The sequence below is a fragment of the Platichthys flesus genome, chromosome 11, assembly GCF_949316205.1.
Source record: "Platichthys flesus chromosome 11, fPlaFle2.1, whole genome shotgun sequence".
NCBI classification, from domain to species: domain Eukaryota; kingdom Metazoa; phylum Chordata; class Actinopteri; order Pleuronectiformes; family Pleuronectidae; genus Platichthys; species Platichthys flesus.
Window position 1 is genome coordinate 9,516,646 of NC_084955.1, and position 12,949 is coordinate 9,529,594.

The window sequence follows — 12,949 nt, forward strand, 5'->3', positions numbered from 1 at the left end:
AGCCAGTTAAAAGCTGAGTACTCTATAGTCTCCCAACACATTGCCGTATTAGAGTTTAACAGCTAATTACTTAACAATGCAATTAGAAATAATTACACTAAGTAGGTCCAAAGAAACCTAGACGCTCTTGAGTTGCTGCCAACTGGTCTAAGTGAGGGCTTTTTTTTTTCCGGGCTGGGAACAGCTAGGAAATTTTTGCAATGAGATTACAAGATCACACAACTAAGCATAATTTAATGCCATCAGGAGCAAGTCTGCTTAAGTCAGAACTTGATGTAATTGTCAGCTGTTATTTTATTAATTCTTTATTAATTTCTTATCATAGTAAATAAGAGCAACTTAGTCACCGCTGTGTTGCTGACACTTAAAAGTGAAACCGAAAGCTGTTTCTTTATTCATCAAACTCACAAATGACAAGGGAAGCCTTCAAAAGTTAAGCTTGGAGAATATCATCAAACATGCACAGACACCAAAAATGCAATGTAGAAAAATCACATGAACCTAATTGACACAGTAAAGGGTTCATTTTAGCGCTAACATAGACCATGAATTAATTGATTATTGCTTCATATTCACATTACTGCAGAATCATTGTTTTCCCATTAAAATCCAGGAGTCATGTACTGTAGCAGTGAACATGAAAGAGCAATGAGTAACATTGTTGAGAGTACATTTTTTTAATAACTAACTTCATGGGACGAGCAGAAATGCATTTTGTTATCTTAATAGTTCATAGTCCAAAAGTTACCTTTTCATATTTTTGGTAAGATGCATGCTTATTCTACATGTTTATCAAGGTAAACCAAAAATCAAACCCTGTTGAATACTGAGCAGAACACTTTATAGGATACAAGATTTTTTTTGGGCTTATGTAACCAATGTTAGGCGCATCTATAAGAAAGGGGTCAGACACATATCTCATATATAAATCTCTCTCATCCACTTTTTCTTCCTGTTTTATCTTTCAAGCTCCCTGTGGTGGAAATGTGACCGGATCATCAGGATTCATCCTCTCTCCCAACTACCCCAACCCCTACCCACACAGCAAAGACTGTGACTGGCTTATCGCTGTGCACTCAGACTATGTCATATCCTTGGCTTTTATCAGGTAATATGAGTGGATGCTGTGTCCACTTTGCTTTTGGTGAAAAATAAATACAGGCTACATTTAAAGCTGTTTTTTTTATTTCAAAGCACAGGGATTTAGGGTATTTAAAACAATTATTTATAAAGCAAATCCAGGAATTTAAGGAAGAGTGTTGGCAGTGGATCAGATTGAAAATGCTTGATGCCTGTTAAAAAATATTGTTGTCCCTTAAGGACACGTCCAGTGGCTTACAAGATGGAGCTTTCCCTAAACCTGTGCTATGTTTGTAACCTACCTGCAACAGAATGGAGTCAGTTCTCAGTGGATGCACAGCAGCTCAGGCTGTGCTGTGGAATTGCTTGTTTTCTGCAGCGGAACCAGGTATAACATCATGGTATTGAGCAAGGTTGGCCATGTGTGTTAAGCAGAGGACCTGAGTTTGGAGCCAAGGTGGGTTGGGAGATAGGGGCAGAAGCTGCAGTGCCTCTACAAAACACCCAAAAGGCAGGTATTGCTGCCACTTTGCTGGAGTGTGGTGAAAGCAGATTTCTGGCTGAATGCTGCGTATACTGCACGGAGCTGTGTTCCGAGAGCAGCTCATTTCTTAAGCTGTATGATACTCGGACAACAAGCTTTACATTATTAATTACAATCTCAGCATATAAAAGCAAAACTGACAGGGCAAACAGAAAGGCCTGAGGGCACATTTCACTGGTCTTCTTTTGACTTCTCATGCGTTGCTTCCATAGTTGTGTTCATGGAGGGTGAGAGAAGAGGCGCAGGTACACTGTCTCTCTCTGCACTCCCACCCACTTGCCTTCTCCTTCAGGCAAAGAGAAGAAACTCAGTGTTTTTTTTATCTCAACTTTGTCCTTCAAAACAAACATCTAATGGAGTTAGCACAATGCTGCTCTCTCCCGTGGGACTGCCAAACGAAAGGATGGAGCTATGATTTTAAATTGCAGTTGCCTTGATCCAACTCAAATGCAATTATCTCCAAGCTATTTACATTTTCGTCATAAACTGTGCTCATTATTTTGAAAACAAATGCTCCACTCTCACTGCAGCATGCGATTTGATACACAGCGCCACGATACGAAGCGATCTTCTCACCCTGCACTGCCACTACCGTCTGGGAAGAATTTGTGCCACCGCAGTGTCACAACAATTTAATCTCTTCTCACCTCTTCGGGGAGATATCTTTTTGTATCTCTTTGTCTGGAGATGCAAAAAAATCACTTGGCATGACTCACTTCTAGCCCTGCGGTGCACGCTCTAATTTTGAAACCGTAATGGATTCTAAATCTCTCAAACAATTGGTGCGATCATGTGGCTAAGACTTTGGACAATTATAACTGTTTTGTCTTTTGTTTGTCTGCTTTCTTTTACTCTTCACAGCTTCAGCATTGAGCCCAACTATGACTTCCTGTATATCTATGATGGTCCAGACAGCAGCGCTCATCTGATTGGAAGTTTCCAGGACAGCAAACTTCCTGAGAAGATTGAGAGCACCTCCAACTTCATGTATTTGGCATTTCGTAGTGACGGCTCTGTGAGCTACACCGGCTTTCATTTGGAATACAAAGGTACGCTGAAGGCCTGTGCAAGCGGGAGTCTACTCGCATTTTCAAAGAATATGTTTATGTATAACAGCAGGGGGTTTTGTTCGATACACACGTAAATTAATTATACAATGAAGTCTTTGAAGTGTGCAACTATACACAATTATGTTATCTAATAGTGATGCCAGCTGTGAGAATGGCCTCTGATTCAACCTTATATTTCCACAATAACATTACATTACTTTCTAAAAACAGTGAGGTTAAATCAAACAGACTGTTGCAGCCTTCAGACTATTTATATTTATTTCTGCTCTATTAGATACCCTCTCTCATTTTAGACTATGTTCTCACAGCTTTGTTCTTTTGATTGGCAGCGAAACTACGGGAGGCGTGTTTTGATCCCGGGAATGTGATGAATGGCACTAGAATGGGTACTGACTACAAGCTGGGATCCATGGTGACATTTCATTGCGAGGCTGGCTATCTGCTGCAGGGCTACTCCACTCTGACATGTGTCATGGGCAATAGCAAGAGACCAGAGTGGGACAGAGCCAAACCAAGCTGTCAAGGTGAGAGGCAACACGCTGACAATAACACCTGAGTGGGAGATAACTGCACTGCAGCTAGATGGACAATATTTGATGCTGTGTAACACCAGAAGGGTGCTATGTTAAAACAAGTTTGCGTGGGGTGCACACTTCTTTTGCAGGATCCAAGAAAAGTAAACCAAAGGAGAGAACTGTGTTTTAGATATAAACACTTAACTCATTGCAGAACCCAACAGCAGAACCACATGATTATGATCAGACTAAATCCTAACTCAGACTTCTTATACTGACATTAGGGAGATCTAACTTGGTGTTTTGCTCAGTTGCTGCATTGTATGGCTGTGTGCAGTGCTCTTTGCTGTGTTCTCGCCCGAGCTATCATCTATCAAGTTATTAGCGTTAATGCACGCAGTCAGACCTCACAGTTGTAGCTACCGTTGCATAACCTGCAAGTAGAATGCTTGTCTTTCACTCTTCAGTCTTAGTACCTGTCACTTGGAATCTGTTTGAATTAATTCTGCGGAAAAACGCTGTATGGATCTTTTTTTAATCGGTTGCAAAATTTGATGGGTTCTTCTAAAAGCCATGTCTCACCTCTACATAAATTCATTGGAATTGGTCCTGTACGTTTTGCACAATCCTGATCCCAATTATCCAGATTGATATAAACATTCATGATATGCAATGATCGAAACTAACCTGCTTTGTTAAAAAAGACAGAATACTTGTTTGCTGAATAGACTCAAGGTGATTTATAGTAGTAGCGTGTTGAAACTTACAGTGGTTTAGCGAATCTAATAAAGTGTTGACAGTAAAGCAGTACAACTGGGCTATTTTATAGTTTCACAGTGTTTTGCAAAGAAAAAATAATATACCAGGGATTATTATTTATTATTCACAAATCGAATGTGTAGGCGTCTCATAGAGATTTGCAGCATCAGTGTCAAGGATAGAGGTGAGAGAAGATGTGAGGATTTTCTAGATGCGTACCCAGTCTCCTCCCTTCTCGAAAGGTATTACACCATTTCTAATACTTTTTAGGTGCATCATCAGCCAAGGTTGAATTAGAATTCAGCTCTCGTCCTCAGTAGTGAAGAACGAGGGCACCCACACTCACACAAGGGAGCTGTTAATTTCTTTCACATTTTGGCACCTGTGTAACTTCACTGAGTTATCTGCTTTTCTAAAGTATCCATCAACATCTTTCCTTTAAGTATTTAAAATGGAAAAACACTGAAACCCCCTAATGTCTCTGAAACACTGCGTTCTCACATTTTTAAAAGGGCTGCATACCGATCCATTTAAATTAGTCCAATGTGCTGCCATCACATTGTTTGATTACCTGCCTCTCAACCACCAAACAGATTAATTTCTGATTAGTTTTTCCACATTAGCACCTCTGCTTGCGGATGTTTTTTCGTCTTCTGTGCTGACCAGTGAAACAGCAGCGACATATGTATTCTGTGGGCCACAGGGGGGTCAGAGCAGCTGGTGACAGCGTCCCTCCAACAAATGAGTGTGTGTTTGTTTACAGTCTAGGCTCCCTCACCCGATGGCTCGGTCCGAGGCAATAGGTTTAGAGGGCCTCTTGGCAAATTAGGTTCATTATTAACAGCTTACGGTTTCACTGCAACGTGACGCAGGTGCAGGACAGACCATAGCTTCTAATAAAGAACTTAGTCACAAATGGAATATCTGCAGATAAGTTTTGCAAGGAGATGTTGTGTATACAGACTTTACTGTTGGCCGCACAAACTGTGTTACACCATACTAACCTAAATGGATGGTATATTCTGATGTTCTAATTGATTAGGTTGATAATTAGAAATAATGATCTTCCAGCTTCAAAATGAGAGCCTCTGTATTTTTGAATTACTCAGCCTGCTGACAGAATGTGTGTTTCGGCTAAAGAGTTGAATCTGGAGTTTCTGAAACTTCCCGCTGGGCGACACGGTCTGATTAAAGTCACAGGCATGTGGAACTTTTGTGATTATGTGCATTTTGTTGATTGATGGTGTTTTCCTGTATTTTGAAGTACTTTTTCTTGCTGGTTGTTTCCCCTGTTGGGTTTTAACCCTGTAAACACAGCTCCGGCTTCTTTTTCCAGTCTGTTTACAGCTCACTTTCCTTTTTCCCCAAAGTGTTTCGCAAATGTCATTATTTTGGTATGCTGGCTGAAATTCCATTTGTCAGCAACTGAAAGTTCAAAGGTGACTTTTCATCTCATTTTGTTATATGAACTGCTTACCTTTGCAGTTAGAATGGATTTGCTGAATGTATTTTATTGCCTTATTCCCCAGGTAGTATGAGGTGGTTGTTTCACATTTGTTAACCGTGCTTCTCTGTTGCTTCCCTTCCTGCTCATGCAGCTCCCTGCGGAGGTCACTTCACTGGTTCAGAGGGGACCGTGCTGTCCCCAAACTATCCACATAATTACACCAGGGGCCAGAGCTGTGTCTATGACATCTTCGTCCCCGGAGACTTTGGTAAGCAATTCAAGAATTTTCAGAGTTGCAGAAAATTGTCACCTACAGTCTGTCCGTTTGCCACCGCCCATATATGGTATTGTATAGGTGTCCGAATCAGTTACACTTAAAACATGGTGTGAGAGAAGGAGCATAAGAAAGATGATCGATTGTGTGTTTTTCAGTTAATAACAAAGACAATAGAAAACTGGAGGTGTTCTCTCAAAGCTGGTCCTGGTGACCAAACATATTTTATCTTGTTTAAGTCATTTCCCATTAGGTCTTGGTTTGTGTGTCATTCGTGACAGTGGATCGGTGTATTCGATGGTTACTGCCATCGTTAGCTGCTTGATTAATTTTCAATTCCTCTATACTGCACTTGCTTCATGTGAGACAATTGAATTGACATAATAACAGGTCAATGGTTACAGGGAATAGACAAAGGTCAGTGATTGTCACTGCTATTGCTCCGAGTGGCGTGTGTCTGATGGATTCTGATTAATAAATACTGGTGTTAGAGTTCTACATCCTGTTGGGACCATTTCCCACTCTCGTGTGTTAAAATACAACTTGAAGAACAGCGGTGTCTGGGCTCTAGAAAGAGGTGTGAAAGCAGGATAGGATCAGGGCAAACAAAAATTGATTGTGTTGACATGAAAAATGCTCAGTGTTGTAGGTAATAGAGAGAAGGTCAAGCAGCGGAGGGCTGTGGGGAATAGACAGAGCAAGCAAACGCACAGGCCCTGGGTTTATCCAAGGGCCTGTGTATATACATAATTCAGCAAAGATCTCGAGAAGACCTTGTTATGCCTCTGCTCAATATTCCATGTTAGTCATAAAGAGCTGCTGAAATCGTAGGCGGGGTTTTTACACTGTAAAGCCCAAATCTCATGAAACACTGATTAATCCCCAGTGTGATGATCCAACATGACAGTTTACATCCTCTATTGCCGTCTCCCACCGCTCATCGAGGCCAGGAACCCACAGGTTTTTTTTTTTAAATAAATATTGCATGCAAATGTAGCCTTTTCTTAAACTGCCTGCAGAAGCTTAATGGAGCGTGGAAGTCGCCAAGCCACATTCCCACCTGGGCCTTCAAATTTATTCCAGGGACTGCAGACACAGCGGCCCACTAAAGACTGCTGTGGTGTAGGTGGCTTGAGGGAAATATATAATAAGAAGCGCACTAACAGAGCAATTGGGATTCACAGTTTGGGAAGAGCAAATTAAAAATGGTGGGTCCACAAGAATAGCTTTGATCTCCCAATAAATCTAAAATGATCTAAACCATTTGCCTCTTATCGCACTATATTATATCCAGATTTTGCTGTGATGACAATCAGCGTACCTGAAGTTATAGAGAAGTGGCCACTGGCTTGTTATATAAACCAGCATTTTCCCAAACGTAGATTTATAGATTTTTTTTATTTAACTCCGTGACTTAATCATGTGAAAGAATCATTACATTCCGCACAAAGAAAAGGCACTCTATCGGGAATCCAACATTTTAGCCTAAAATCTCTATGCATAGGACTTCTGTTTTCTCTGTAGCAGCTGAGTCTAGCCTTGATAGCAGAAATCACTTTTCAGTGTCTAGTATACAGGTAATTGAAATTTGTAAGCCCCTTGGGTAGAGTATCAAATGTGTGTCTTAGTCTGTCCCTCATATGACTGATGTGTACCATAAGCCTTTGAGACATGGTGTCAGCGTGGTTGAACTGCCAGGGAAATTTCAGTTGGAAATATATATGCATGTCTCTGTGCCGGTGACCTGTGGTTTTTACACATGGGGGACAAAACGAGAGATATGAGTATGTACAGTAAGTCATTTGTTTTTCTCTCAATTTGTAGATATGTGTTCGGACAGACATTGTAATATGTATTTTAAATTTGTCTCAGTATACGAAAGCTGCAAACACACTGACTTAGTGTTATTAGGGAAAAAACTAAGCAGGTTCAGATTGGGGAACAGTTTATTTACAGTTAACTAAGCAATGTGCTCTCGTTGATTATTTTTAGAAGATTTCGTCAAGTTATAACCAGAGCAGTGCCTGACATTTAGGTTTGACTTATGCTTGCTGAGGAGGCCACCAGCGATAAGCTGTTGCTTGCCAGAGTGAAAGGTTTGTCTTAATTGCTGTTCATTATAAAAATGGATTTCACTGAAAGTGGCTTAGTGTTATAGTAATACTTAAAAACTAAAATTAACAGTGATAAACAGATGGTTTTAATTTCTCTTTTTTACAGAGTAGCCTCGAGTTTAGTTAGGTAAATATAAAAAGGGAAATTAATCCTCTGCTATAATCCTGATCAGATCTGCACCTTTATCATTCATAACCAACTTTGCAGGATGCATATTTGCAGCAGGGCATGGCTGACAATTGTTGTTCATATTTCAAGAAACAATTAAAGGATAAGCTGATTTTGTGTTACATTGTGCAATGTTGTCATGTGCTTAGATCTTGGGACTTATTTCATAGATGATAAGATTATTACAGGTTGCGAAAAAGAAACTTTTTTAGTAACCCAGTTAGAGTTCACCACTCAGCCGGTGACAACAGCAAGACAGCCACATGTGTAAAAATAACCCCGTCTAAAATGAACATAAACACGACAGCATCACTCTCATTTTCCTTCTGCACAAAAGTGAGGAGTTCACTGTTCTTTATTTGCTGTTGTTGTCTGTTTCTTATGTTGTCAAACCAGGTTGATAGTTTGGATCTTGTTGCCTTGGGTAGCTGTAGTTGTTGAGCCCTGTAGTGTAAACCATTAACTTCTCTCACTTATTTCTAATTACAATAATTTTGCATGTACACACACAGGGGTACTGCTAATGAAATATTGTACTACATTTTTTTTCCCATCTACACCAGGTATTCATAAACGCACAGGCTTAGCCTCTTTTTTTAAAGATTGTGTGACAGGTTGTCAGTGCAGAGGATTGTGAAGGCTGAAAATATCTGATGTTACATGTGCTGACAGATAGTTTGTTCAGTGGTATTATAGTACAGTATATCAGGGATTTAAAGTACCTACAGAGTGTCTTGTCATGTTATTGTCTAATAATCCTGTGAAAGATGCATACCACCCCATATGCCATAATTTGGATTTAATATACTAACAAATGATACAGTATGCACATATTATACAGTTTATTATACCGTATGGAAAATAAACATCCATCCATAACATTATTATGCACTGCATTGTAATTAAGGAATTCTGCCCCCAGACATCAGCTCCATCACACATATAAATGTCTGTGTTTTTGCAATACTAGCTGATCTTACGTGACTTAGATTTACAGTTGGCATACCTGGTTACTGCTTTTATCCAAGCACATACAGCACATGTTAATATTGTCATTTGTGTACTGTGGCGCAGTGGTGGATCATAAAAGTGATAATAAAAAACACACTCTGCGCATAGTCTGTTAAAAAACATCTCTGCGTTAATTTTTTTAGACATCCGTTTTGGGACCTCAGCACTCGTGCTCTGTGTAAAGCTTGCTTTCCTTGGCAGCATTCACATGTCATCAAGGTACAATGTGCATTTGTCTTGCCCTTTAATGTTTAATTATTCTGTCAGAAATAATGGTTGTAGTCATATTTCAAACAATTAGCTTCTTTTCTAAGAGATGAATTATTCCTGGCACTCAACCTTTGCCTTGGGCACAGCTTATAAACATACATACTTACAGTGCCCCAGAGGAATACACTCTTGTTCACACCAAGTTACAAGTTCAGTGGCGAGTGTTGAACTTTATTGCCCTGTACATCCAGTAGGACACAATGTTTTCTGACGTAAAACTGACTGATAGTTCCGATATTTTACTGAAACTGTGTAATAGTACACAGGAAACATTTAGAAAAACATGTAGCCTAAGAACATTTATCAGACAAAAGGTTTTTATTCTTTATTATACTTTATATGTAAGATTTCAATTGCTAGTTTGACAAAGATTCCAAATTGGTCTTTATTGCAATTATGTTTTTAGCCTTTATGAAATGTGTCTGTCTGTGGGTGGCATTGTTACCAATGAATAGCCTCATTTGTCAGCCTATTATAAAGTAATAATTTGATGTGCGAGATCATCAGTAACAAACCATTTTTTGTCAACACTTCATTTCCCACTGTCAGTTGGTCGGTCAGAAAGACAAAGACTTTAATCGATTTTGTTACATCACAACTTTACATCAATGATGATTCGGCCTTGAATATGGGATTTCTTTGGCACAAAGGCCTTCTTTGTGAATGTTTGATGGCTTCAGAGGTGAGCCATATTCTGCTAATTATCACAAACTACCTTGATATGTATCTTGTAAACATGTATATTTTTTATTTTGAATTGTAACTTGTGCTTTTTTGCATTGGATTGATGGCGTGCCTGAAATATTCTTGGTGCTGAGTAGCAACATTCAGTCCATAGATCATTAACTTTGTAGATAACCTGTAAAAAGCAGGTATGGAACTAAATTCTCTTGAAATTGAGTGGATTGTCAGAAACCATTTACACGACAAGGGTCAAAAATGTAATCTCAGTCATAATGCTTTGCGTGCTGGACTTTGCAGTAATTTCACCATAACTGCCTTTATCTTGTGACCCAATTTGATCAAAGTTTAATTATAGGCATTTAAAGCAGATTGAATAGTATTTTAACGGTCTTCATTGTAGTTAACTTTACAAAAGTTGAATATCTCGCAGGAGTAATTGGGGATTTGATTTTATAGAAATAACATTAAATCACCTCTGTTTTTCTGCCTGAGGCATTTTATAGTTCCACTCTGTATATCTGTATGATACAATCACAGACATATGCATAATGGTCGCCACGGAATATTTTAGGGGGTGAGACAGGAGCGCTGATAAATTGCAGTAATAAATCTTCGCTGTAACAAGATGGACAGAAAATGAGAGAGAAATAGAGAGTTACTGCGAAAGGTGTGAGAGTGAACGTGAAAGTCTCAGAGAGAACAAGTTAGATGGGGAGTGTGATAATGAGTGAGAGAGTTCTAATGAGCGAGACGGAATAAGAAAAAGAGGGAGAGCGAAACCGAGTGCTGCTGAATGCGATCATAATAACGTTGACCCCTGGGGGCTGATTGTTGACTCATCAGTGATGTTTGCTGGAGAGTAAGATTAGGCCGGGGGCCCTGCTTGTACACTACTAACTACATCCCACCTAAAAAAAATCATTACCTTGTCACTCGGCGTCAGTGTACAGTATATATGGTATCCTCCATGTGATTAACCTAATGAAAAATATGAACTCAATCTGGCCTCTCTTTGAAGTCAACAGTGTTTCTTCCCCTACAGGTGCATTCAGTGGGGATGTTTAGTAGGAGTCTTGCCTTTGTCAAATCATGGAATACTAAGAATACTGTACACTGAGTCAAAAAGGACAAATTATAAGAAACCCCCAGCGACAGAAATCTAAGTACAGTCCAGCTAAAATTGGAAGTACAAAAAGCAGGAGACATATCCTTGTCTCTTCCTCTCCCATGAAGCAACGTTGTTTTTTTGCCTAAGACAGAAACCAAATGGACTGGAGGCTGCTTGTGCCAAGGTGCAGCCACACACTACTTGCCAAAAGGGCTAATTCTATTTCGTTGTGATAATGTGTCATTAAATATATATGTGTCTGTGCAGTCATAAAATCCCCCTGGTTTCTGTAAATGAGGCTTGTGTATGCTGTCACAGCCCAGAATCACAGAAGGCCGCCGCTGCCACAAAGCAGACACGACAGGTAGCTATTCCATAATTCATAGCCAGAAGGAGAAAACATATGCTGCCATTTTTCTTACCTTTTTGCTATTGCTAGAGCTGCGAGTTCCTTTAACACCTTATCTGGGCTTTGTGCATATTTTGCCTTGAGGCACATGTACTGTATCTAATGCAGTGGCTGTGGGCAAAAATAGGCTAGGCTTGCATGCAGTTTCATAAGTGGTGGTCTGAGTTGATGCTTTTCAAAGCATGGCTCAATTATGGCTTACCTGAGCTGCTGTGCACCAGTTAAAAAACAATGCATATATTAATCCCTGACTCCATGTTCATGCCATGTATCCTGAATGATCAAAAATATTTTGCGTGGGTCTTGGCAGTGCTTTTCTCTCGGTAATGCGGATTCCCCCCACAGCCAGGGATTGGGTTTAGGTTAATAAGAGACTTAAAATTGCCGTGGGTGTGAATGTGAGCATGAAGTGTCATTTGCTTCCATATGTTGGCTCTGTCCAGGGTGTACCCGGCCTCTCGCACAGTGGCAGCTTGGATTGGCTCCAGCTCCCTTCGGGACCCTCAAAGAATCAGGGGCATACATGATGGATGGATGGATGGAAGAGTAACACTCCAATTGCAAACAAATAGTAGTTATAGCTGGGGAAATGGATTTTACCACATCAGCAGTGAAAAGAATACATGAAAACCGGATTATCAGTTGAACTATGTCAGACGAAACAGACCAGTTACTACTTATCACAGATAATGGTGGATTCTCTCTGTTTGCCAGGGATTTTTAATTTACAGCTTCAAATCTTGGAACTACTTTAACAACAGGAAAATCTCCACAATACTGTTTTTAACATAAGCTGTTAAACCAGGAAAAATATGACTATTTTGAAAACAAAAGCAGCAAAGATGCCTTTCTGCTGGAAAGACTCACTAGAGTAAGCGTCTTATCAGAAACAAGCAGGGAACAAGATGCTCATTATGGTGCAATTTATAACTGAAAGAGATGCCAATCAAGACGATACAGGCATCTATCTTGCGTTTTATCTGAGATGATTTTCTGGTCAAATTAGTAAATATACGCATATCTGTGATGGAAGCACATGGGGCTTTTTGTTAATTAAAGTTGCTGCTGCTTGACTATCACATTATATCCTTGTAAGGATCCTTTCAGAAAGCGACAGGGCAGTGGGAGATTGAGACCCAGCGGAGGTAGTCAAGGTTCACTGATTAGCTTCCACATGATACCTGAGAACTGGAGCCTGTTATCTGACTCCATGCTCCATTTTAGATAAATACTGCACAAAAACGGCTTCGTCACCACAGAGACTTGCTGTGACGGCAGGGTTTTGTGCAGTTTTAGCCAAAGCAGAATAAGTTGTGATACAATGGAAATGCTGCAACTTCTCTGTTCAAACGCTTAATGTAGTTTTGAACGTCTAATCATACGTCGTGCATTGCACCATGATGGAGTCACTTACGTAGTTTCCTTTAATCTTCTCACATGGAAATGTTGTAGATAAGCTGCTCTCTCCTTGTTCGGGCAAGCTCAAGGAGGTTCA

At 39.9% G+C, this 12,949-nt stretch overlaps 1 protein-coding gene across 1 annotated transcript in view; it reads left to right on the plus strand.

The window, feature by feature from the left end:
- The window catches only part of LOC133965309 (CUB and sushi domain-containing protein 3-like), a 205,497-nt gene that overhangs the window by 93,762 nt on the left and 98,786 nt on the right, over positions 1-12,949 (plus strand). Inside the window, exons 29-32 of the mRNA XM_062399793.1 lie at positions 970-1,108; positions 2,486-2,673; positions 3,024-3,218; positions 5,567-5,683. Coding sequence (XP_062255777.1) covers positions 970-1,108; positions 2,486-2,673; positions 3,024-3,218; positions 5,567-5,683 — 639 coding nt within the window. The remainder of the gene's footprint in view (positions 1-969; positions 1,109-2,485; positions 2,674-3,023; positions 3,219-5,566; positions 5,684-12,949) is intronic.